At 40.6% G+C, this 22,978-nt stretch overlaps 1 protein-coding gene and 1 long non-coding RNA gene across 11 annotated transcripts in view; one reads left to right on the top strand and one right to left on the bottom strand.

Annotated features, from left to right (window-relative positions):
- Positions 1-22,978, top strand: part of LOC105279816 (cAMP-specific 3',5'-cyclic phosphodiesterase, isoforms N/G) — a 248,773-nt gene that overhangs the window by 180,047 nt on the left and 45,748 nt on the right. For 6 of the 10 annotated variants that reach the window (XM_011339861.3, XM_020031739.2, XM_020031738.2 and 3 more), the window contains 3 exons: positions 2,547-2,735; positions 4,881-4,913; positions 6,090-6,110. In XM_011339861.3, coding sequence (XP_011338163.1) covers positions 2,547-2,735; positions 4,881-4,913; positions 6,090-6,110 — 243 coding nt within the window. Of the gene's footprint in view, positions 1-2,546; positions 2,736-4,880; positions 4,914-6,089; positions 6,111-10,391; positions 10,638-15,102; positions 15,832-22,978 lie in introns of those variants that run through there. The other 4 variants (XM_020031728.2, XM_020031742.2, XM_020031730.2 and 1 more) reach the window with 4 other exon arrangements.
- On the bottom strand, positions 3,960-7,292 carry LOC109610992. Its single transcript, XR_002193289.2, has 2 exons — positions 7,204-7,292; positions 3,960-6,400 (listed from the first exon to the last, which is right to left on the bottom strand). It is a non-coding gene; the product is annotated as an uncharacterized LOC109610992 (long non-coding RNA).

Raw genomic sequence — 22,978 nt, 5'->3', positions numbered from 1 at the left:
GCATGTGTTAACTGACAAAGATCAATTGTACAATAACGCACGATACATGACTGTTATTAATGTTAATAATTTTTGCGACGTAAGCTAATAAATCGGCCAGATTAACGGCCCTTATCTCGCGTCGCATTGCGCTAAATGTTTACGTACGATCGTCGATATTGACAGTTTAACGCTACGTATTCCTTGCTCGTGGTAATGCATGAATGCATAATAGCAAGGCGTCACGTGTCAGTGATTTCTTTCTCGAGCGAATAGGAGCGGCCGGGAAGAAATCGGAAGTGATTATTAATGACATTTATATTTCAGCTGCAACAAATATTAGCTCTGCCTAGGCTTGGCCCTATCATGTACAAACAAACGCGCCTTGCCGCGTGTATCACGCTCGCAAAATACCTTCGTGCACTCTCCGCAAATTGCGAGCAGTTGTTTTCACATGATACGTTCCTTTATCAATCGCATTCATGATCGGATTGTGTGCGAGGCGCAACCACTATCATTGACAACGTCGGGCTATTAGTCACACTGAATGGCAAGGCTACGAGATTAATCATGGTTTACATAATGCGACATGATGATTGCTATCGCGGACGGGAAAACTAACCGCGGATAAATCCACCAACGTGCACATTATTCCGTCGACGTAAACAAAGAAAATTTAATTAAGTAGCGAACGCATTATTGCAGGCGCACCACCGTGACCACGGTAACTGCTCGCTTCCGACTTTGTAGATTCTTTGAAAACACGCAATCCCGTTGCTACAGTGCATCAACTGGAACACAGAACGTTACACAAAGCTATTGTATTTCCACCGAGAGCTGTGTTCGTTCCGCGGATTTGTACGATCCCATTTGTACGAAAATTTCACTATTTAATGCGTATGAATATCTAATGGAGAGGCAACTTGAGATTGAAAAATAACTTTTTATATTTTTATTATACTGTATATAAGATAATAACGTCGTAACATATTGGCTCGTGTAGTTCTTAGAAAAGCCTTGACGTATGAATTAAAGATTATTGCTGTACAATCGATCGCATCATCGAGTATTAAATTTTCTCGCGACTGATAGTAAGAGCCGTGCACGTGCGCGTGAAATAAATAAAATGTTTGTTATAATGAATGCCCGAGTGATGAAATTTCCGCGTCAGTTAGCCGCTAGGATTCCCTCGAGTCTTAATTAGCCATATTTATGACGCAACGTGAGCCAAAAAGGATGCAACGCGACGTCTCTTGGCATCGTAAGGAGATGCTCGTGCGTCGTTAGTGTAATGAGGAAGATTCTGCTATGCATTTTACGCTTCATTTAATCATGATCGCCCATGCCGACAACTTTTCCGCTCGCATGCAACGTGTTGATCGTGTACAGTGATAAATCGCGGCTATGTTTCACATGAACTCCTTAATCAACTTAAGAAAAATTTAATTTTACGTACAAATCCTATTAAATATCTATTTTTGCAAAATCAGTCTGCTCTCAAGTTGGTTTTTGTGAAATACCCGATAAATGTTTAAGAAATACCGCGGATGCAAGTGCGATCCTCAGAATAATAACCTAATGTTTAACATGCGTAGAAACGTTTCCAGGACGCCGAAAAATAGGACATGCGTTTTGCGTTGTTTTATTGTGGAATGGACCGTGTGTGTATTTAAGATATTTATTTTCGTAAAAGCGTCATTCCACTTATGTTTCCCAACTTCCAGCGTGTCTATTTCGGTCCGTCCGATTGGTGTCCGCATGGTCGAAGACCTCGAACAGTTGTTTCCACTGAGTCGAGTCCCGACGAAAGTTAGACGTCATTAAACGGGTCGTAATTTTCACTTTTGTCGTAAAAAAAAATGTATTGTGTATAATGCAATACTTGCGAAATAACAACGAGTACAGCTAAAGTCGTACGCGATATCCGAGATGAAATTCAGAAACTCGAGAGGCAGGATGACTCTTGAATAACACTGTTGTTCGATCAACACACTTGGCAAATACACTTCTCGCCGACATAGAAAAAGGTGACCCAGAAAAAAGCTAATCACTCTTTCATTATCTTATATGCAACTATAATACGCTTATAGACTACGGAGATTTTCCACAAAGTGATGATTCATATGTTTCAATGCTCATTCGTTCCATTTATCACGCTCGAAACATCGAGGCGATATCCTGTTGTGGCCATAATCCACCTTACACGATTGCGAAGCACAGATCGCAGTTTGTATTTCTACGTAGAATCGTGACGCAGTTATCGAGCTAAAAAGCAACTTCGAAGACTTATATCAGGTTCACGTGGATCCCTGCAAATCGCGGGAATCGCGTTCACGCAGGGAGGTTTTTCTCTTTCGCGTTTACGTCATAATCCAAGATTATTGACACAAAGAACCTCGGAAGTCGTGCATCCCTCGCGTAGCAGAAAGAGATAATTTCTATTGCGCGCGACGACTGAAATAAAGGAGACACCTTTCTCTCTCTCTCTCTCTCTCGCTCTCTTTCTTTCTCTAGCGGTAAGAAATTCGTAACATGGTTCTAATGAGAATTTGCGTTTCTCATTACAGTTTCGACGTGGAGAATGGCGCCTCGACGTTGGACGGCGGCGCCGGCGGTGGGGGCGGCGCCTCGCCGAGCGCGGGGCTCGTTCTCCAAACGCTGCCCCAGAGGAGGGAGAGCTTCCTGTACCGGAGTGACAGCGACTTCGAAATGTCGCCGAAGTCGATGTCTCGAAATAGCTCCATCGCCAGCGAAAGGTGAGCAGCCCCATTTTTTAAGAGATCCATCTCTCCCCCGCGACCATGTAACGGCGTTATAAATCGATTATCCGTAAATCGGGCTTCACGTGAGTAACGCAGAGAGCGCGTATCGACGACGGTTGCCTCGACGTTGCCTTCCACCCCTTACGAGAAATCCGTAATACTCCTTTCTATCCGTGCGCGAGCGCGCGAAGGAGGATTTATCAAGCTTGCGGTGGGCATTTGAGGGTGAGATTCGAAAGTCACGCGATTTATGATACGGCGCGATCTTTTAATAACGTTCGTCATGCCACATTTCAGTACGTGCTTATGGACGGACGCATTAATCAAACAGCCGCGCGATTTATTTTCTTTCAATTCCCTTCGGCAGTTTCGATCTTTCCCAGCGGAAAGTTTTATTCATGAGACGTTCGGTGCACGTAGTATAATATCTCGCTCCGAGTCTTAGCGGGTCGATACTTGCAAGAGGAAAATTTTTATTATCGAGTTTCCTAGTAGAGCTCTCAGTCATTACCTGAGTAACGACAGAGAATCTATAAGTACCTTTTTAGTTTTTTTGTTTTTTTTTTTTCACATAAATTATTAATGATGAGCGAAGTTTTTTATTTTTCTTTTTTTTTATTATCGATGTAAGAAGCGAGGGTGATGAGCGTCGAAGCAACCTTCGTACAACTGAGAATACATGGCAACATCATTTTGTACAAATCATCATTCCACTCCGTTAATTTAAATCGTAGGGCGTATTGTTAATTGACAACAATGGCTAATGGTTTCTTCAAATTTTTGAACGAGTTTTTGTAATATACACGCATTTTACAAAATTTTCATGCATGTATACACACACATATATATACAGCACTTTTTTGGCAATTTTACAATTGCGCTGGAAATTTTATCATGCATTATGTCCACTGTTCCGACACTTATCATGTCTGAACTCGTGACAAGAAGACACGACGCTGGTACAATATTGTAACATTCGTCTGCAATATCCGTGGTGAAGGCACTTTTGCAGCAACGAAGAGAGCGCATATCGGTAATACAGCTGCCTCTCGTCGGCCTCGCTATGGTAACTCCGCAGGAAGTTCGTTGAAGTCGGTAAAACGGATAACGGAAGCGACCCTGTTGGTGGCGCCGACAGTGCTTATCGCGCCAAGATACCACGTTATCTTTCCGGGTAGTTTGAGCGTGAGACTCGGATGGTTATTAAAAAAGTTCATATGATAAAAGCTATTTTTTTTATTAATAACAATAAGATAACATATAATATTTTAATCAAAGTATTGGCTATTACTATCAATAACCTTTTGCCATTATTTTTGCCATATTCGCGCAAATTTAATCCCGCGCCGATAAAATGACTCATCTTTTGATTTTGTTTGAGCTTACGAACGTTATTAAGCACAACGTTATATTATGCATTATGCATGATTATAAAGTAATTATAAAATATATAATTCTTTCGTATTTCGAATTTGGATTTGTTTTTGTGATTAGAGGAGCAAACAGAGCATTAAATTAGAACATTAAAAAGCTGAAGCGATCTCTTCGTTGCCTGCGATAACGATCGATGTAATTACTCTGTGCGCAGAAGAATAATTATTAAAATATCTTGAAATATCCATTCCGACTGCTGTCGTGTCTTCGTATTGGATTCGACAACTTGATAGAACAGCCCATGATTCGTTCTCATGGTTTTGTGTAGCTTGAAGAATATCATCGTAGTCTCTTGGTGGCGGTGGTGCTTATCATTGATTTTTCTCATCTCACGAGTATTATTGATTCACTTGCATACACATTCGATTGCTTACGGCGAGGTGACGTTTCTACATTACAGGTTTAACATTGCGTAACTACAGTAAAACTACAATCCTATTTTATTCATTAATAAAATGTAATCTGAGAAGGTATATCCATGTTCTTTCAATTCTACAGATTTAACATATTTGTCAACTTGTTTACCAAAGTTTTATTTATTGTATATAAATTTCTACCACTCGGTGTTGTATCGACGTTACCGCACATTAACACCAACTGTAGTTTGGAAGCATCACCTGCCCGTTATTATCTACTTAAGTGTTTTATCGTCGCTAGTGGGTGTTGGGGTGTGACGATATGATGTATGTGATCCTTGGGTTGCAGGTTCAAAGAGACAGAGCTTCCTGTCGAGCGAGCGTATGTACTCGATCCTATTATCTAACTCGTTTCGTTTTGTTTTACACTTAGACTCTAGACTAACAAGTTCAACACCCTCGGACATAGTAATCATAGTAGTCAATCGCTGTAAAACGACGTTCTAATACTTCGCTAGTAGCCATATGGGCGATCAGTCTATTTCGTAAATAATTTCTACGTGCATGTTACGTTTCACTTGTTGGGATCCTTATCACTATTGTGAATATGCTGTATCACATTTTCACAGATGTCGTTTAGCCGCCGCTAAACTTAATTAATGTCAATCTCTCGTGTGGTTGGAAGCGTGATTACTACCACTAAACTCACATTATATTATTTATTATATTGTACGATTATTATTTATATGGTGGTCAATTGTGAAAATAAAATGATTAAAAATACATATGTTTTCATAGAATTGGCTTTAAATATTGGCATTTAATATACAGAAAAAAACATTATATTAAATTTCTTTTCTAATTGAAGACATCAAGGAGTTCTTGATCAATTAAACAAGCAATAGAAACGAAATAATTGAAACTCGTAATCAACGCTTGTAAGCACTATGACTATTCATCGTGACTCAAACTTTTCATTTCTGCTTTTATAAATTCGATTATATTCTTTATTATATTTTCATCTGATCAGCTATGAGACCGAGCAAACTCTATCAGAGAGTTGCGTCGAGCTCACACACACGCAGCGAACACAGCTTTAACATAAGATCACGCAAATCTCGCGCTTACGCAACAACGACAATATTGCTTATAATATACTTTGCAACATACCCATATTTGCTGATTAGAGCGTAGATTTAGATAACTAAAGTGAGCATAATCCGTGTTGAATCTTGCGTGTTATTTTTAAACCGCAGAAACGTTAATTGAACCAGATTATTTGTCACGCAATGATATTCTTTTACTGCTTGTACCGCCGGTCTTTCTGTTCAGAATTTTTGCACTTAAAATCAAATATCACATTTAGTCAATCCGATTGCGTATTGTTACATGTTGGCGAATATTTCGTTCCACACGTCATGTCATGTGTAACGATGCGGTAACATTTGCGAGAGCCTGATTACAATACCTTCCGTGTTTTGCTAGTTTAGTAAATATTACTAACCGCATGCCGAACATAGTTGATCGTTGTCGAATAAATACGAATTCTTATTTTCAGGATATTTACCGATCAGTACAGGTAAGTTGCATCATCACGTAATTTAAGTATGCTCGCTCGCGACACCGTTACAAATTGCGTGAATTGTGTGGATGAATGTGTCCCGTGATATGATAAATATATTGACAATAAATTTATCGTACGGTGTTTTGTGTACGTAGAAATTCAATTTATGAGGGAAGATTTCCAACAAATTATTTCCACGTGAATCGTTATCCGGAAATGTACGATTTGAGGCAGTGATTGCGGATGAGCTTCTCGCACGATGTTGCAGTAATAATAAATCACAGGTGAATCGCGAGAACGTCAATCTAAAACGGAAAAACATTACTTCCAGTTACTCGATACTGGGGAATTATCTTTCGGCGTACCAAGATACAGCTACGAACCGGTTGTTTAATACATTATGTCTTCTCGCGATTATGCTATACGTATGTGGCGCCTATTATTCCGCTGTCGCGTGTTATGACGACAGATTTTCGCGCGCAGGTTTTATTTTACGATAGAACGAGTACGACGTGAGTGCACACGAGTGGAACTGCAGGCTATGCAAATGTTTTTATCTAAAGTGGCATTAACGCACAGATTGATAGTGTAGGATGCTTTTCACTCGCATCTGCTGACGCATAAACGCGTATCGTCTTCCAGAAACTTGCAATATACATCGTATAATAAAGCGTGCGTGTTTTAGATTGTATATGATAATGCGAAATTTCCATGTAATTAAATTTTATTCGCAATATACCGAATCATCTCTTAATTATTAAATGTCAAGTACCATTGGTATTTTTTAATAATTTATATATATTTTTTGTTCTCCGGAGGTCCTCTGAATTTATTATTATTAAACGACATTAATAATTCATTATCGCAAATTCAATGTGATTGAAAACTCATATTACCAGCAAGCGACATTAACATTCAATCAATTGTTTAATTATTTAAGCTCTTCGATTGTTACGCGTGGAATCTCGATTGGTGCTAAACTTGGCTCGCGGATATTGTGTCTGACAGGCTTGAAATTAGATTGTCCGACTAGCGATCATTTCCGGCGTCACAACTTGAATACACCTTCGCGAACATACGTGCTTATATATACATGTCATGTACGTACCAACTTCGATTACGCCTGTGCAAGGACATTGCACCGGCAAGGATTGTTCGTCCCACGATCGTGTAAACTTCACCACGTCGCGACGTAACAATGTCGTTCGGAAATTTCGTCATTCATGCCGCACAACCGGGTGGTCCGGTAGACCGTAGCACCATTTTAATTATAAGACGTAAATCGTTCGGCAGATTGCCAGCAAGACGAGAGCGATCCATCAAAGTTACGTGTTTCAACTCTGCATATCTGGAGGACGTCCAACTGAAGCTTCTCAAATTGAATGAAAATAGCTGAATGGCTCATCGGAACGATGGTATCGATTCTTCGACTACGTGAGCAATGATTTTCGTCCCGGTGATCTCGTGCGCCGCGAAATTCGTTACAGTGTTGTTCCCAGCAAAGTTTGCTTGTACTTCATCAAGACGATACGAACCGCACGCAACAAAATTCCTACATTCGCGGAAAAATCGTACAATTGGTTTACATTGTGTCGTGCGTGTGCGACCCTTGATCTAGCCGATGTAAGCTAGGCGGCCTGAATGCGCTTAATTATTGCCTTCGTCTATCTGCTACGTTGCTTCACGTGATAAATTCAACGGAATTGCTTGCTTGCGCCACGAGCAATTACAAACTACGCGCGTAGCTTTGCACTTCGCCGTTACTGCTCTGATTCCTCGATATATTTTCCTCGAGATTGTACTCGTAATATAGGGCATCTTTGAGTAAAGCTTCACGACAATCTTACCGGAGAATATTGCTTACCTCATTTGATAACGGTACTGTTTGCATGGATCCATGCAGTTACAAAAGTGATCGCCTTAACAGCAGACAGCAGCTTTTTAAGATTTTCTAGTTGCATAATCCAAATGTCTGGCAATCTCGTGTGAAAAAAAACATGTCTGCGCATAAAAGGAAGCGCGATATCCGCAATTTTTGTCCAGAAAGTCAACATTGATCGACGCGCAATACCAAAAAGCTGGACAGTGTAACCATATCTTTTCACCTATGTATAGGCGGATCACCGTCTATTTTCGCCAGTGCTTATGTAAGCGAGAAACGCAGCCAAGAAAAGAGAGAAAGAGGGAATACGTAACTTGACAAAAAAACAGGCGAATATTTTAGCATATGTAAATTATTGACATATTTGGTCAGACACCACACACACATACGTGCGCGTGCGCGCTTTACAACATATTCACCATATACGGAATAGCTAGATTCGATTTCAATATACTCTGCAATATTTTATTTGAGCATGCAAAATATATTATTTACTTCTTATTACTAAAGCATTTTTATAGTAATTAGGTTTTGTAAAAATATCGTTCAGAAAAACTCATTTTGACTACAGAAACATATATACAATAGTCCTAGTGGAAAGCGATTAAAATTTACTAATGATAGAGCTGAAATTTTGCACGTTCAGATATGTTGAAATGTACCATTTAAATAATTGCTCTGCATTCAAAAACTTATAATCTTGATATTTTTATCTTAAAATGTTCAAAATATCTAAAAATAGAATCTGCTCTTAGAATTATTATCAATGATTTTGGGGTATCCTATACATATACATGGTTCTAGACATTATGATAATGATGATTCTTTAATAATAGTTTATAAAATTATCGATAACTTTTCACGTGTATTTGAACAAGTCTGCCATGCTATGTGTCCGTCTTTTCCGTGCTACAATGAAACACATTTGTTATTAAAGTACAAACAATGAAGTACATTTTAAAAAATCTCGATAAGTTCGAGATTATTAATAACATATTTCTCAACGTCGCAGAAGCTTGAGTAATACATCCGTAAAACTTTTTGCAGCCGAGAAAAACGCACTTTGCGGTGACTTGCTTGATGTTTGACACGCAGTTTACATGTTACTGTTTTACGATGCTTCGCGAGCAGCGCGTTGCGTAAAATAACAAAAACGTTATTTTTCTTTTAATGAAAAATAACGCGTTCTCTTATGCAAAATTTTACCATCGAGTTTTGAAACTTTGAGCGTAACAAACAATGACATAATATCACAAATCAAAAAGAGACACAACCCTCAAGAACTAAAAACGTCAAATATTCTAAAACGTTCTAAATTTCTTGTTACACATATGCAACGGTATATTAATCTTATCGGTATATTAGTCTAATAATTAATATTAATTAAGATTAAAAAGTCACATGTTAATACATACACCAATTTTAATCTTACTCCTAAATCATTTATAGCTTCGTAACACCTTGAAATTCATGCACGTAGAAAAAGTGAAATTTCGGGGGGCATTTCACCTTGCGGCTAAAATGCCTGCTATGTTTCGCATAATAGTCTCTAATACAATTCACGCGTGCTGTGTTACAATTCATGGAACATCCGGCGAATGTTTCGCTCTGTATGTAGATTGAGCCATAGCCACAGCTAAAATGGCCTCTTGACTACGCATTGCGGTATGCTTGTGATAATTACGTTGCGCACTGAAAAATCAGCCGCGCCACGTGTGGGAGGACCAAAGCAACTCATATGCCCAGAGATTGCTGGCAAAAAACTTCTAGCCGTCTCTCATGTCACTTTGAGATATCCTATATCGTAACTATCAAATTTCGTCAATTTTGGATTAATGACCGCACGATTTTCGTTGCAAATAATATCCGTTTGACATTTAACATGGCAGACTTCCAAGCCCGCGTAAATGCGGGGACCGTATCCCGCATTCCGGGGCGCTTCTATTATATTAAGGGAAGATCAATTCTCGGTTGATCCAGGAATTCGCAGCTGCGTTCCGGCACGAATCCCGCGGAACGTCCGCTCGCGCTTTCTCAGGAGTATCCCGTCTTCTTTTTACCCGACGCGCTCTCAATGTAATCGCACTCGCTGTAACTCTGTAACTCTGTAACAGTAGCCGCGTACGTCGGCGCCGTCGTGGCGCGTAAGCACGTAGCAGTTCTATCTATTCATTCGTCGTCCTATCACCTGAGAGAGCACGACGGCTCCATTCTCGCAGCGTACAGTCACGAAGCGGAAGCGGCGAGCGGAGCAACGGGGGTGCCCCGGATTGCGTAGCGTCGGCGCGCGCACGCTTCCCGCGCAAATCGTCGCCGCCGGGAAACCCCCTCTCTGCCTCGCCACCCCCTGGCCCGCGAGGGAAATCTCTGCGAAACCAGAACACCCCGGCCAGTTCGACATCGCGGCAAACACGAGGTGTTCGACGAGAACACATAGAGAGAAAAAGAGAGGGACAGAGAGAGAGAGAGAGTGAGATCCGCTTCTCGTCGTGTAACGCAGCTGTAATCGCGCGCGCGTGTTACTCGCGCGCTGAGTGACCTGTGAGACGCGCGTGACTCGCGCGCGTTTTTCCACCCTCGTCGTGAAATTTGTCGAGAGCGCCCCGCGCACGTCGGACCTCCGCGAAAAAAAACGCCGAACTTCGATCGCGTGCGAGAAGGTAAAAGATAGAGAAAGGGAGAGAGCAAAATCAAATTTTTCGTGTTGTGTGCGAGACTCGAGCGGCTGCTGGTGAACATGCTTTTCCATGCTTGCGCGGCAAGAGATTCAGATAATTTTAGAATTCTGGATTATTTTTCCGCGGCGGGGAGTTTAGAAACGTCAGCGGTCCGTCGAAATTCCTGTGCTCTTAAGGAAACGAAGGACGCGCGATAGTGCTCGACACCGAATCTGATTAAAACTAAAGTGAATTGAAAACGGTTACGACAAAATGTGAAAAAGATTTCAGTTTTCAAAACTATCATCGATCACGGAGCTTTAAATCTATTTTTCTTAGTGTAATTAGTAATCCTAGTGTAATTTAAATAAGTTTTAGAAAAAATTTAAGAAAACAAGCTACGACAATATTGCAACAAGTAGATATGATTTACGTGAATCTTGAAACTTCGGGTCTCACGAGTTCAGGCATCGACGTAATAAATTTAGCCAGTGAAAAAGGAGATGTGCGGAACATGACGCCGGGTTATAGGATTGTGTCGATGCGACAGGAGATTCTCATTTTTTAACCCACTGTTGCACGACGTAACCGCGTGCGCGATATCGGTTTTTCATTATACGAGCAGTTGAGCGCACGGTCAGTGAAAAACGCGTTGCAGACTTCCCCGGACCGGGAGAAAACGACTGGCGCGTACGAGCGGCTCGTCGCGATATCGAAAGTTTCAAATTACCCTTTGAAGTTGAACAGTCCGCTTAACGAGACAGTCAGCTGCACGCGCGAGCTGTACGGTAACTTGGAATTGCCGGGTCAATCGAAAGTTTCGACTGGAAACGGCAATGCTGTTTGTACGCACGACACGAAGAGAAATTCTGATCGACGGCGACGGTTTTCACTGACGGTTTTCACCGATCGTGCATCTCAAAATACGCCGAAATTGCTCCTTTCCACGTATTCCATGGTGTTCATCTGACATTTTATTTCATCCCACTGATTCGACATTTTAGATTCGCTTGTTTTGTTGATTACCACGACGAGCTGTCGCGATACTGTCAATTCCGATTATTGCTCTAACAGCGCGAGCGATAGCTACAGCTGACGAGCTGCCTCGTCTGTTCATACGTGACGTGTACGACATGCATTATTGATAATAGGCTTTGATCGTAAAAAATGAATCTGCTGTTCCCTAGAAATTTCGATTAATTTCGGTCGAATGTCCGTGACGTAAGTTATTAAGAATTCACGCCGCTTCGATCGAACTGAGACACGCGAGATTCCCTTAAAACCAGAAGGGTCGAGCACCACGACGAGGTGTATCTTGAGATCAGGTCGTAATTTTCTCATGATATTCGTCACTACGTAGGTGGGGCAAGTAATGCACGAATAATCCGATAAGCGAGGATAGGAACTAATTGCATTTAAACAGGTACCGTTAACGTGACACGGTGATAACTTCGTCGAGATCGGCTCGGTGTCCTGCACGCTTCTGTCCAGAAAAAAAGAACAACTCCCAGCTTCGCTTGCGCGAAGGCTGCGGAACGTTATTACGTAACGGTGACGTTTATCGCGAAATATTTCGCTGGAATCTCGATGGTTCGTAATAAAGCTCCTCATTGTGTTAATCCGATACGACGCGATCTCGTATGGCTTTGCGTTACATCATCGCTGATGTTATGCGCGGCTTTTGCGATACCTACAAATGAAGTGGTCGCGAAATTATTGCGTTTCAGCGAGACCGCGATTGTATGCGATGTAACATGAACCAATCGCGGAAAAATCACTTGTGCATTATCGGCACCAGGTCGGTAACGATTGCGTCCGTTCTGAGTGTTTTCCACTCGGCGCTCAACCTTAACGAGCCTGTTATTAAACTTGAAGTTCAAGAGTCCCGGGCACATCGTTACATCATAATCCGCGCGGTGCGTTTACGAGCTCCGTAAATATTGCGGGAGATGATATATCGTGTTCCCGGCGACTCATCGTTCTTTCCGAACGCGTATCTGTCTTTTATCGCGCTGCAGATAAGGTGCATTGAGTGTTTATTGCTTCTTGATCGACAGGCTCGCTGGAAAAAATTCTTTCACTGGCAACGTGTAGCCGTTCGATCGAAAAAAATGTAAATGCCCGCTCTAAGATTTCCCCGCATTTCACCTGCCGTTACGATATTGGAGATGCAGTCGCCGGCGTTTCGGAGCATGTCAAGTACCTTTCGACCTCGGTGCAAGAAGCTGTTTGTATTTATAGATCCGACTGACACCGTCACGCACTCGAAAGGTCTATACCGAGAGAAATTCTTTGAACCTAGTTTGATCCACACGTAGAGAGAGAGAGAGAGAGAAAGGAAAAGAGAAAGACTTATAGAAATTTTATCAATCTCTTGAAGCAAGTCTTTAACTCATTAGAGAGAACGCAGGTCCGCCGTAAAGTCATTTTGTGCAATTACCAGTAGGTATAGCAAGTAGTATTGCAGAATACATCCGTAAACAACCTGCGATGTGAATCATCATTGGTCATAGAAGGCGTGAAAGAATAACTTGATATCTTTACGTATTTATATCTTATCAGATTATTTCAATTTTACTCGATTACTCAATACATTATCGATAACTTTTATTTACAAGCTATCTGTGGCTATTTAAATCAAGTATTTCAGACGTTGACCTCGCGTATAACGCGAACCAATCATTAAGCGCTGCGAATTCGTAATAACGCATATAAAAACGTTCGTTCCGTTAATTCCGCTTTCTTGAATCGTTGCTTTTGTGATTATTTCTAGCTTCCATCGTTAATAATGTAATGCCAGGTGAAATGTGCGAAACTGCATTCTCTCTTTCCCTCTCGCGCGCATATTTGACATTTTTCTGCTAGCTCCGTTTCCGCATTATGTTCATCCGATCGAATCGCTATGCGAACAGCAGATGAATAGCACTATCGTCTCAAATAGAACACGGCATAGCTCGTAACGGAAGTGTGTTTACGGTCGTTAGCGGCATACTCGACGACGCGTGAAGCAACATTCTCGAGTGCCAGTTTTCCTTGGATAAAACCTCCATCCGAGGCTGGTATGCTAATTAATCAGCAAAAAGCTGTCGTCAGTATCACCACGTAGCGTTCAGCATCACCATTCCAAGTGCCAATTTTCGCGTCTCATTCCTGCTTGATCGACATCACGACCACCTACGAAAAAACCCGCAAAAAAACCGAGACGTGCGATCAACATGATCGAATCTCTCAAATTTCTCAGCTCACGGTGATAAACACGGTGAATACGCGTCACGGAATGGTCTAGCATCGGATATGAAGGATATTCGGAGTTTTATTCTCGTTAACAGCTGCGTGAACGGCGACGCTTTGTTCGGTACGTGTTTCATCTTCATTTACGAGGGTTCCTACTGGACTCCCTCTTCTCTTTTTCCCAATCGTCCTAGTCTTGATTGAACGGTTCCGTCATACGATTTGTAGCTCGGACAAGACGCGCTCCAATTTATCGCCGCGGGCACGCTTGATTTTCGTGGCAAAGAGACTGTTGAGCTGCCCGGCGAGTAGTACACTAATCTTGCAGCGGCGACCGAGCCCAGACTAATTGGTTTCATTTGGATAAGTTGGCACTCGGTCCGGTTTATCATCACGAGCGCAGGGTACAATAAAACTCGTCTATTGTTCCCGGACGCGATACCGTTCAGCAATACTGAGCAGCAGGAATACCTCTTAATGCGGTACTTTATTGCTTATCGCGAGATGTAATCGAAAAAGGGAATCTGTACTCGTTCCCGATACTTATCGGCGTTCTCGTATTTCAAGTCGTCGCGAAAGTTCTTTGAAGATATCCGCGATTATCTACTGCCGCGCAATTAGTGATATTCAGATGAGAGACGACGATAATTTCTCGATGCTTTCCAGTAGTCGCGTCATCGTGTCGTACGCTCGCGCCCACGCGTAATCAACGGCGCATCGTCGATTACTATCGCTATTACGAAATCAACGCTACGGTATTACTTAATACTGCGACCTTGACTGTAATCTCGGCTCTAATCAGGAACCTGCGTCGTATCGCGATTTATCTGTGTGACGGGGAGTAATAAAATAATGCGTACATCAATCACGTGCGGCCCGGTTTTGTCCGATCTCCCAAATATAACGATCGGTTGCGTGAAATAAAATTCGGTTCGCTACAGTGGTGAATGAGCAGCGGCAGCAGCAATGATGATGATAATGATTTAATCGCAATGAGTATCATTATCTCATACGTACTGTATAACGGATCGTGTGTTACAAAGATACATATTTCCGCATCGCTGCTCCGCATCGCGGAAATGTCACGTTAAATTTAATCATTACGAGTAGCATGACTCTTGTTCCGTCCTTTGTTGCGTCACGGACAGGTCGATTTTAATCAGGTTTAACATTCAATTAGCAAACGAACTTGCGTTCGTTCGAGTCTCGCATTCCAACTGTCGACCAGAAAGACCGCAGCGTATCTCTGATAACACAGATACCAGGAGTCAACTCGCGATCCCCGACACAGTGCATCCCTGTGAACCCAATTGGCGTGTACCCCTCCGTGACCTTCCGACCACGTCGTAGTGCAACGCCTCCGCCTCGACGAAGCGTCTTCCTCCGATCGAGTGGAACGGCCCGAGGGTATCGAGCAAAGAAGACCCTACGCGGCCTTGCCCTTTCGACAGCAACCCCTGTCGATCGATCGACGACGTCTGTCCGTCCGTCCGTGTGCATATGCGTCCGCTCTTTGGCCGATCACGTGACGCGACCGGAACATGATTCGGCGGCGTCCGCGCGTCGTCTGCATGTCGCCGGAACGTCGCGATGAGGAGACGCAGATCGCGCACGGATCGCAGTGCGACGCGGAATAACTGAAGCGGAGTCGCGATTGCGCGCGGTCGCCGCGCGAGTGTCCGTTTCTTCCGTCGAGTGGCCGTTTCCGTCGTGGCGATATGTGGTGCCCGACGAAGGTTTAAAACGCGATGTCTGATTCGAGCGACGGCCTGATAGATTTTGCCGGATCGACCGGTGGCCTGAAGAGGTGCGGGGGCGGTATGAGCTCGCCCGCGTTGAGCGCCGGCGGCATCGGCTCAGCCGGCGGACTGCCCAGGACCATGTCGACCTCCGCGCTGCGGGTTCGACCGGCCAGAAGGGCGCTCTTCTGGGAGCAATGCTTCGAGACTGGATCCAAGAGGGACTTGTAAGTTCTCCTTACGTACGGTGGTTTCAACTTTGACGGCGGTGTTTGGTAATGAAGGGAGGATAGTAACTCTTCTCTCGGCCCAAACGACGAGAGACTCCAATTTCCAGAGATATTTGGAATAGTTTGACGATTAAATTTGTCTCGTGCTGGAATTGAGATGTTCGAGATATGCAGTATCAGAGAGCGACTTCTTTTTAATCTTGTTTGGATTACGTGTTATCTTTTTATGTGGATTTTTGTGTGATCTGAAATAAAATCGTTCTTTGTGTTGTAGTAAATTAAATCCTTTTAGTAATCCACAAGATGACTGAGAGGAGATATTTTATATCTATCATTTATTTTTATGTCAGTACAGATACTAATAAATTGGCTACGAGAACTGACAGTCTCGGCAATAATAGATGACATATAAAAATAATTGTTTTGATAATTCTCTTTGTGAAGGATAAAACGTTCTCGTAAAGATATCAAACGAGCTTAGTATAAAACATAATCTCGAGGTGCAGTTGCGAACATTCGATAAATGGCATCCAAAGCGAGATGACGTAAAGCTAGAACATGCGAGGCAGGTCCATTGCGTTCCTTGTCGTAGACTGTGCATCAGTCAGAGTTTGATAAACTTGAAATCCTATCCGATAGTGCGAAATGGCACGTTTTATTAAAATGATTCGACGAATCGTGTAAATCCGTTGAATCTCGCCGGTCGATAAATTCGATTAAACTGAATAATGGCAATCGGGGGAATTAATATACATATAGTCGACCACTCGAAGATTAATTAGATGTCACGCAAATAGTTATCGTCATAGAATGTCATTTTTACGGGAAGCAGTCTGTTCCGAAATTTTTATTTTTTTGTCACGTCAAGTTTTTGATTGTTGCGCAACACGGCACGTAAGAGCGCTGGCAGATGTTCAAGGAAATGGCTAACCGAGTAAAACTCGCTCGGTTTTATTAGTCCGCAGTGTATCAATTTAGCATACCTGTGCGCCGTGCTATTCGACAAGTAGGGGCTAAATCTGATTAACGGGCATGAGAGTAGAACGCGCGTTTTGGAGTACAGCCAGTGGCTGTGTCGTCCGGAATTTCGCGACCATACGTGACGCTTGATCCGCATAGACATGTGAGACACGAAGCTCTTGCTGGCCAGCGTCCCAACCACGAGCTACGGATAATGACGCGTGGGTTGTTATTCTTGTACAAGTTGATTATCGGATGTTGTTCAAGGAGCGTGCGCGATTCGGATTCTATTTCGGAGGTACGTGTGATACTCTTAGCGGGATCCTTAAGTACGTACTACGCAGGACACGATGATTATGTGAACGGCAATTATACTGAATCAATGCGTGGAGTAACGAGAGCATGCATCGGAAGGAGGTCAAGGAAAAAGTTTACGTCATTGTGAGAAAACGTATATGATACCGGTACACTACGGTCGCGGCGTGATACACAAATTAACTTTTGAAAATTACTTTTCTGGAAACGCGATGTTGTGACGGGAATCGCGATAGGATGTCGTCAGCTATCACTGTTCGCCATTATCTTTATGCGTAAAGTTAATTAATGATCTCCATGTAGATTAAACGTCTATAGTTTATAGATTTTATTTGCATCAGTCATAAGCACACATGAAATGTTCCAGTTTTGAAATGAGATTAATTAACGAATTCCATAGAACTTATATTTGATAGAGAATCTTTCGAGCTCATATGCAGTGACATACAAACTGATGTAAATCAGAGACTGTCCATGAAAATCGAAATTCGGACATTTATTGACACACAGATGAAACAAAAATGAAATTCCGACTAATATTTAGACCGGAAGAGCGCGCGAAATACGGATGGTTCATTAACCGTGCGTTCGTCAAATATTAGTTAGCGAAAATGATATTTTATGTATCGATTTATCTTCTCAGGATTTGAGCGCATTGTTTGACCTACTGACCTGTGTTAAATCATCACATCTGAAATGGACAGTTCGGCATTATTCAGTTATAAGAAGAAATTGTGCAATTCGGAAAGTTTCTTCGGAATTTTAAGAATTTCCGATAGCTTTGACTAGTTACAAATGGACGTTAAAATTGTTTACATACGTAAATTAACGCGCAATTCAATCGAGAGAGATGTAACATTCGCAATTGCTCGCAAAGTGAAATATGAGTGTACACATAATCATGTGCCAGAACGAGTTCGCAAGTTATGTATCTAAAAGTTATATACACAACGCATTGTGGTTGTTATATATTGTTATTTAAAATTGGAAACGATGAAAGTTCCGTGAACTCTGCTAACAACGTATTCATTAAGTAATTTTCGACAAAAATTGTACACATTTCACGTAACCTACGCGGTATTATTCATGCTTTTGGAACTTCACGAAATTTTCATCAATATATTTTACCGAAAAATCCAATCAAAAATACGAATAGCTCGCTCCGATAAGCTGATATTTTTACGAGCAATCCACTGTTTAGCCGTTTGATAGGAATTATTTTCCTATTGTCGATATTCACGCAGGTAATAATGAATCCAAATTTCTGCGGTTTGGAAACAGCGCATTCGTCGCTAATCAAATGTTATTCAGCGAATATCGCGTTTCATATTCCGCTTGCTTGTCAGTTTGTCAAGGTAACATAACGTTATTCGACCTGAAATCGACGCATCTCTATGCTCGAATCCAGTTCACATTTCAAAATCCACTTTGTACCAGCTTACGTAAGTAAAATATTTGCGTATCTCTCCTGTCATATTATCTGCCAGTTATCGATTCATTAGCAATTACATCCATATAAATGGGTCCTCAGATCGACAGCTATGTTCAAAACAATTTAATTGTTATGTTATATTATCGCCGTTTTGTGCAACCGGCTATTCACGACACAATTAATTTGTTAATTGGCATTATTGGATCACCGCAGAACACGTATCTACATTGCGCGTCAAATTGAATATTCTGTAAAATAGGAAGGACACGCTTTGTACGACACTATTACACATATCAACAGTTCTTAATCATTTCGCTCTTAAGGACTATATTCGTTTATCCGTGAGAAAAAGACTGTGGACTTAATATAAGTTTAAATAAATATTTTGTCTATGTAACTTTCACTCTACCTTTATACTTGGTTAATTACATCTTTAATACAATGAATTAAAACAGTGCAGCAGGTACAGAATGTGATTCCATTGCTCAAGATGTGTAACGCTAGCGACCTACATTGTCGTACTGTAATCGCTCGTCGCCCCACGCTGCCGTAGGGCATAATTGTCCTTTCTTATAATTAAATATAATCGCTTTTTTGCAAATACTTTGCGCAAAACGTTGCCGCAGTCGAGGCTCGGTGGCCGCTACGTAATATTCTGCACGGATGCACTGAATGCGCATCCTTTTCTTGTATCTTATAGCAGTCGGATCACGGTTGTATCGATCGCGGAAAATAACCATCACAGTAACCGTTTGCTGCTCTGACGCATATAAAAGAAACTATTGAATGGTCCGGTGCGGACGCATAAGAGAAATGCGGTTTCCACAGTGAAAGGGAAATGCTTTTCGCTGTACGCGCTAATGTTAATCGACCGTTCCTGCAATTTCGACTGTACACAGGAAGTCGCCATCGAATTAGAACATCAAGACAGACGACTGAAAGAAGTGTTTTTTCGTAAATGATTGCCGCGGTAATTAGAAAGCGATAGTTAATTAACATTTCACTTTGTTAATTACAAACTTGAGCAATCGATAATATGGCTACTGAGTAACCAATTAGTGATACTGTTAGATAATAGTAATGCTGTAAAGATGTTATATATATATATAACATCTTATATATGCAAAACTTTTGTACAATTAACAAAGCAAGAGCAATATAAGAATGTAATAAGAATATTGAAATATATAACGAAATCTTTTTAAAATGTAAAGACATTTGATTAATTATCGTAATAAAACATCTCAACCCGACATGGAATTAATTAAACTAATTATGGACAAAGGTATAAGCTATTCAATAAACGATATAAAATGTATAAAAATAGGCTAAACTAAATTATCATTAATTATTATATTCTAATTTTGTTCGAATAATCTACATTATTTTATATCAGAGAAATGGATAGTAATTATATTGAATATATGATTATTATCCATTTCTCAATTATTATATTCATGAATATAAAATTAAACTTTCGGAAAAAGATTTATCCGAGAACGTTCGAAGGAAATATGAGATTATATAGAAATATCATAGTCATGTGTCGTCCGTTTTTCTTTTTCCCAGTAAATTATAGAAATTCAAGCATGTTTCATTTTGGTGACAAGCTCAATAAAACAGAAAATATTCTACGAAAAATGTGAATACAAAAAATTCCTGCTGAATAAAATCCGTACATCTTTCTTCCGAGAAAGAAGAGCAACGTCGCCGTCAGCAATCGTATCGGACGTATTGCACTTTACGTTTTACTACCCACCGTGCGGATTTATTGAGCAGAGAAAGATCGGGACAAGAATGGAGAGAAGTAGATCGTATTGAGAGAAGTATCACCGTCCGTATCTTGCCTTGTATCGATGTTACTAGTCGTTGTTACATGGTATTACGTTACTTTCGTGGATGCGCTTTCGAATTTAGCTGCTTCGCGTTCCGCGCACGCGTGTGGAAAGTAAATTCCGAGTATCAGAGTATCATCCGCCGCAATTTATCGTACTCGTATTTGACTCGTGACAGAATGAAAAATTACGTTTCCCCCGAGAATGCGAGGAACGTTCTTATGTATGCAATATTTTTGCATTCGCTCAATGACTCCATTCGTGGTACTCGTGTCGGTCACTGGAGCAGCTTCCGTTTATCTGGACGGAGAATTACGACGTGCCCGCTTTTGAGGTGCATCAGGACAACTTCCCTCAGGCGACATTGCTAAAAGTTTACTCGAGCGAGTCACTCAAGAATGACCAAGCTTATTTATTTCCGGCTCATAATGTCGGGCGCGTTCTCGTGATGAGTATTAAGGTCGAACAGGATGGCAGACTACGAAATTTAATTTTCTTCATAAATCATACTCCGTGAATTATTACACGAATATACGGCGCGAGACTATACGTTTCTCATGCGACCAACGATGGCGGCGGATCATAAAGGAGACACGCGTTGGTACAAAATATATTTTGGAAAGCCCATTTCATCTCTCCTGCTCTGCTCCTCTATATCGAGAAAAATGAGCTTGTTACAGTGATGCTGGCGTGTTTACACCAAACACAACAACGTAATTCTTTCTTTTCCTAATTCACGATACTCGGCCGCAGAGTGCGGATATTACGGCAAAGGTAAAATGGATTTCCAGAAAGTAGAGTGTCGTGTTTCTACTACTCTCGTTGTCCGGGAACCGGCATAAGACTCATTTCACATCGCAATATCCTGTCATTACGCAGGAGGGGATGAAGAGTGCTCCTCGCCTCTCCTTCTTGTACTTCCTAATATTTCCTTATTGTCGATCAAACAAGAGCACGAGCTACAATTAAATCACCACGACGGGAACTTATTTCCCGCTTATTTCTGCAGAACAAAGATTTATATCACTGCGTTAAGGAATATTCCTGGAAAGCGCGTCGAGAAAATAATAAAAATCTCATTGAAAGGAAAATGGCTTTCAAGGATTTTTTATATTTGCCTACGCTCATTGATTCCTCATGAGACGACGATGATTAAAACAACATGAAAAATCGTTGAGCTTAGTGATGATATTACTTGATCCGTTTGTACTGCGAGTCCGGGCAATTTACCGTGTAAAAGTATATTTTTAGCTAATTAATGACGGGACTTTCGATTCAATAGAAAAGACAGCTTCAGTCGGTATTTCCTGTGACCTGTGACCTTCCAATAATATTTATAGGAGAGATTACAGTCTATATATACGTATATATTTTATATCGATATGTATATAGTATCTCCGTTGCGTAGCTCAATGCGCACGTGTGAATTGTCTAATTAAAATTTATTATTATATCTCCTACACGCACGCAGCACACGATTAATGTATAGTATTGCCAGGGGGTCTACCACACTTCAAAAAAGTGTACACCTATTGCCAAAAACGGTAATAAGTTTCGCATTTCTGCAGTTATTACCTTTGTTTCCTATATTGCCCAAATATTGCTTTTATTACCATTATTAATTAAGTATTACCGTTATATTGCCGTTATTGCCAAATATTGTGCATATATTTCCTTATTTCTGAAGCTATTGCTTTCTATTTTCAAGAAAAAGAGAGTTAGAAAAGTATGAAAATTTGCATTTTAAATATGAAAGAATCAAAATTTAAAAATTTATTAGTCCTTAGAATGGAGCAAACACAAAATAACATAAAATAAAATATTATAATAACATGTATAATAACATAACATATTTTATGTTATTATAATATTTTATTTTATGTTATGTGTTTTACATTAAATATTAATATTTCCGAATATTAATATTTAATGTAAAAAATTTTGGTTTCTTATTAGAAAAGAAATATTATTTCTTTAACATAAAATATGTTATGTTATTATATATGTTATTATAATATTTTATTTTATGTTATTTTGTATTTGCTCCATTCTAAGGACTAAAAAATTTTTAAATTTTGATTCTTTCATATTTAAAATGCAAATTTTTATACTCTTCTAACTCCTTTTTCTTGAAAATAGAAAGCAATAGCTTCAGAAATAATGAAATATATGCACAATATTTGGCAATAACGGCAATGTAATGGTAATACTTAATTAATAATGGTAATAAAAGCAATATTTGGGCAATATAGGAAACAAAGGTAATAACTGCAGAAATGTGCCAGTCGCGACAGAATGTGTCGTAGAATCCTGAATCTTTTGTAGGAATCAAGTTTTATGTATACATTCATGGAGATCACCTTTTTTACTGTGACAGTTATACTATACAGAGTGTCCCGGGTTTTAACCGACAAACTGCGGGAGCATATTCTACTAGTGGAAATAAGAAAAAATTCTTATATCGAGTTTGCTTAGAAATGCTTTATTACAAAGTTATAAACCAATATTGAAAAGAAATATGAGATAAGTAACAACGGAACATAGTGTAGAATTTGGAAGGTCGAAGATGTTTATGTTATGTGTATTCACATGTATTCATGTT

Source organism: Ooceraea biroi, chromosome 8 (genome assembly GCF_003672135.1).
Source record: "Ooceraea biroi isolate clonal line C1 chromosome 8, Obir_v5.4, whole genome shotgun sequence".
In the NCBI taxonomy this organism is placed as follows: Eukaryota; Metazoa; Arthropoda; class Insecta; order Hymenoptera; family Formicidae; genus Ooceraea; species Ooceraea biroi.
The sequence above is the reverse complement of the archived record's forward strand: the minus strand, read 5'-3'. Positions and strand labels throughout refer to the sequence as shown.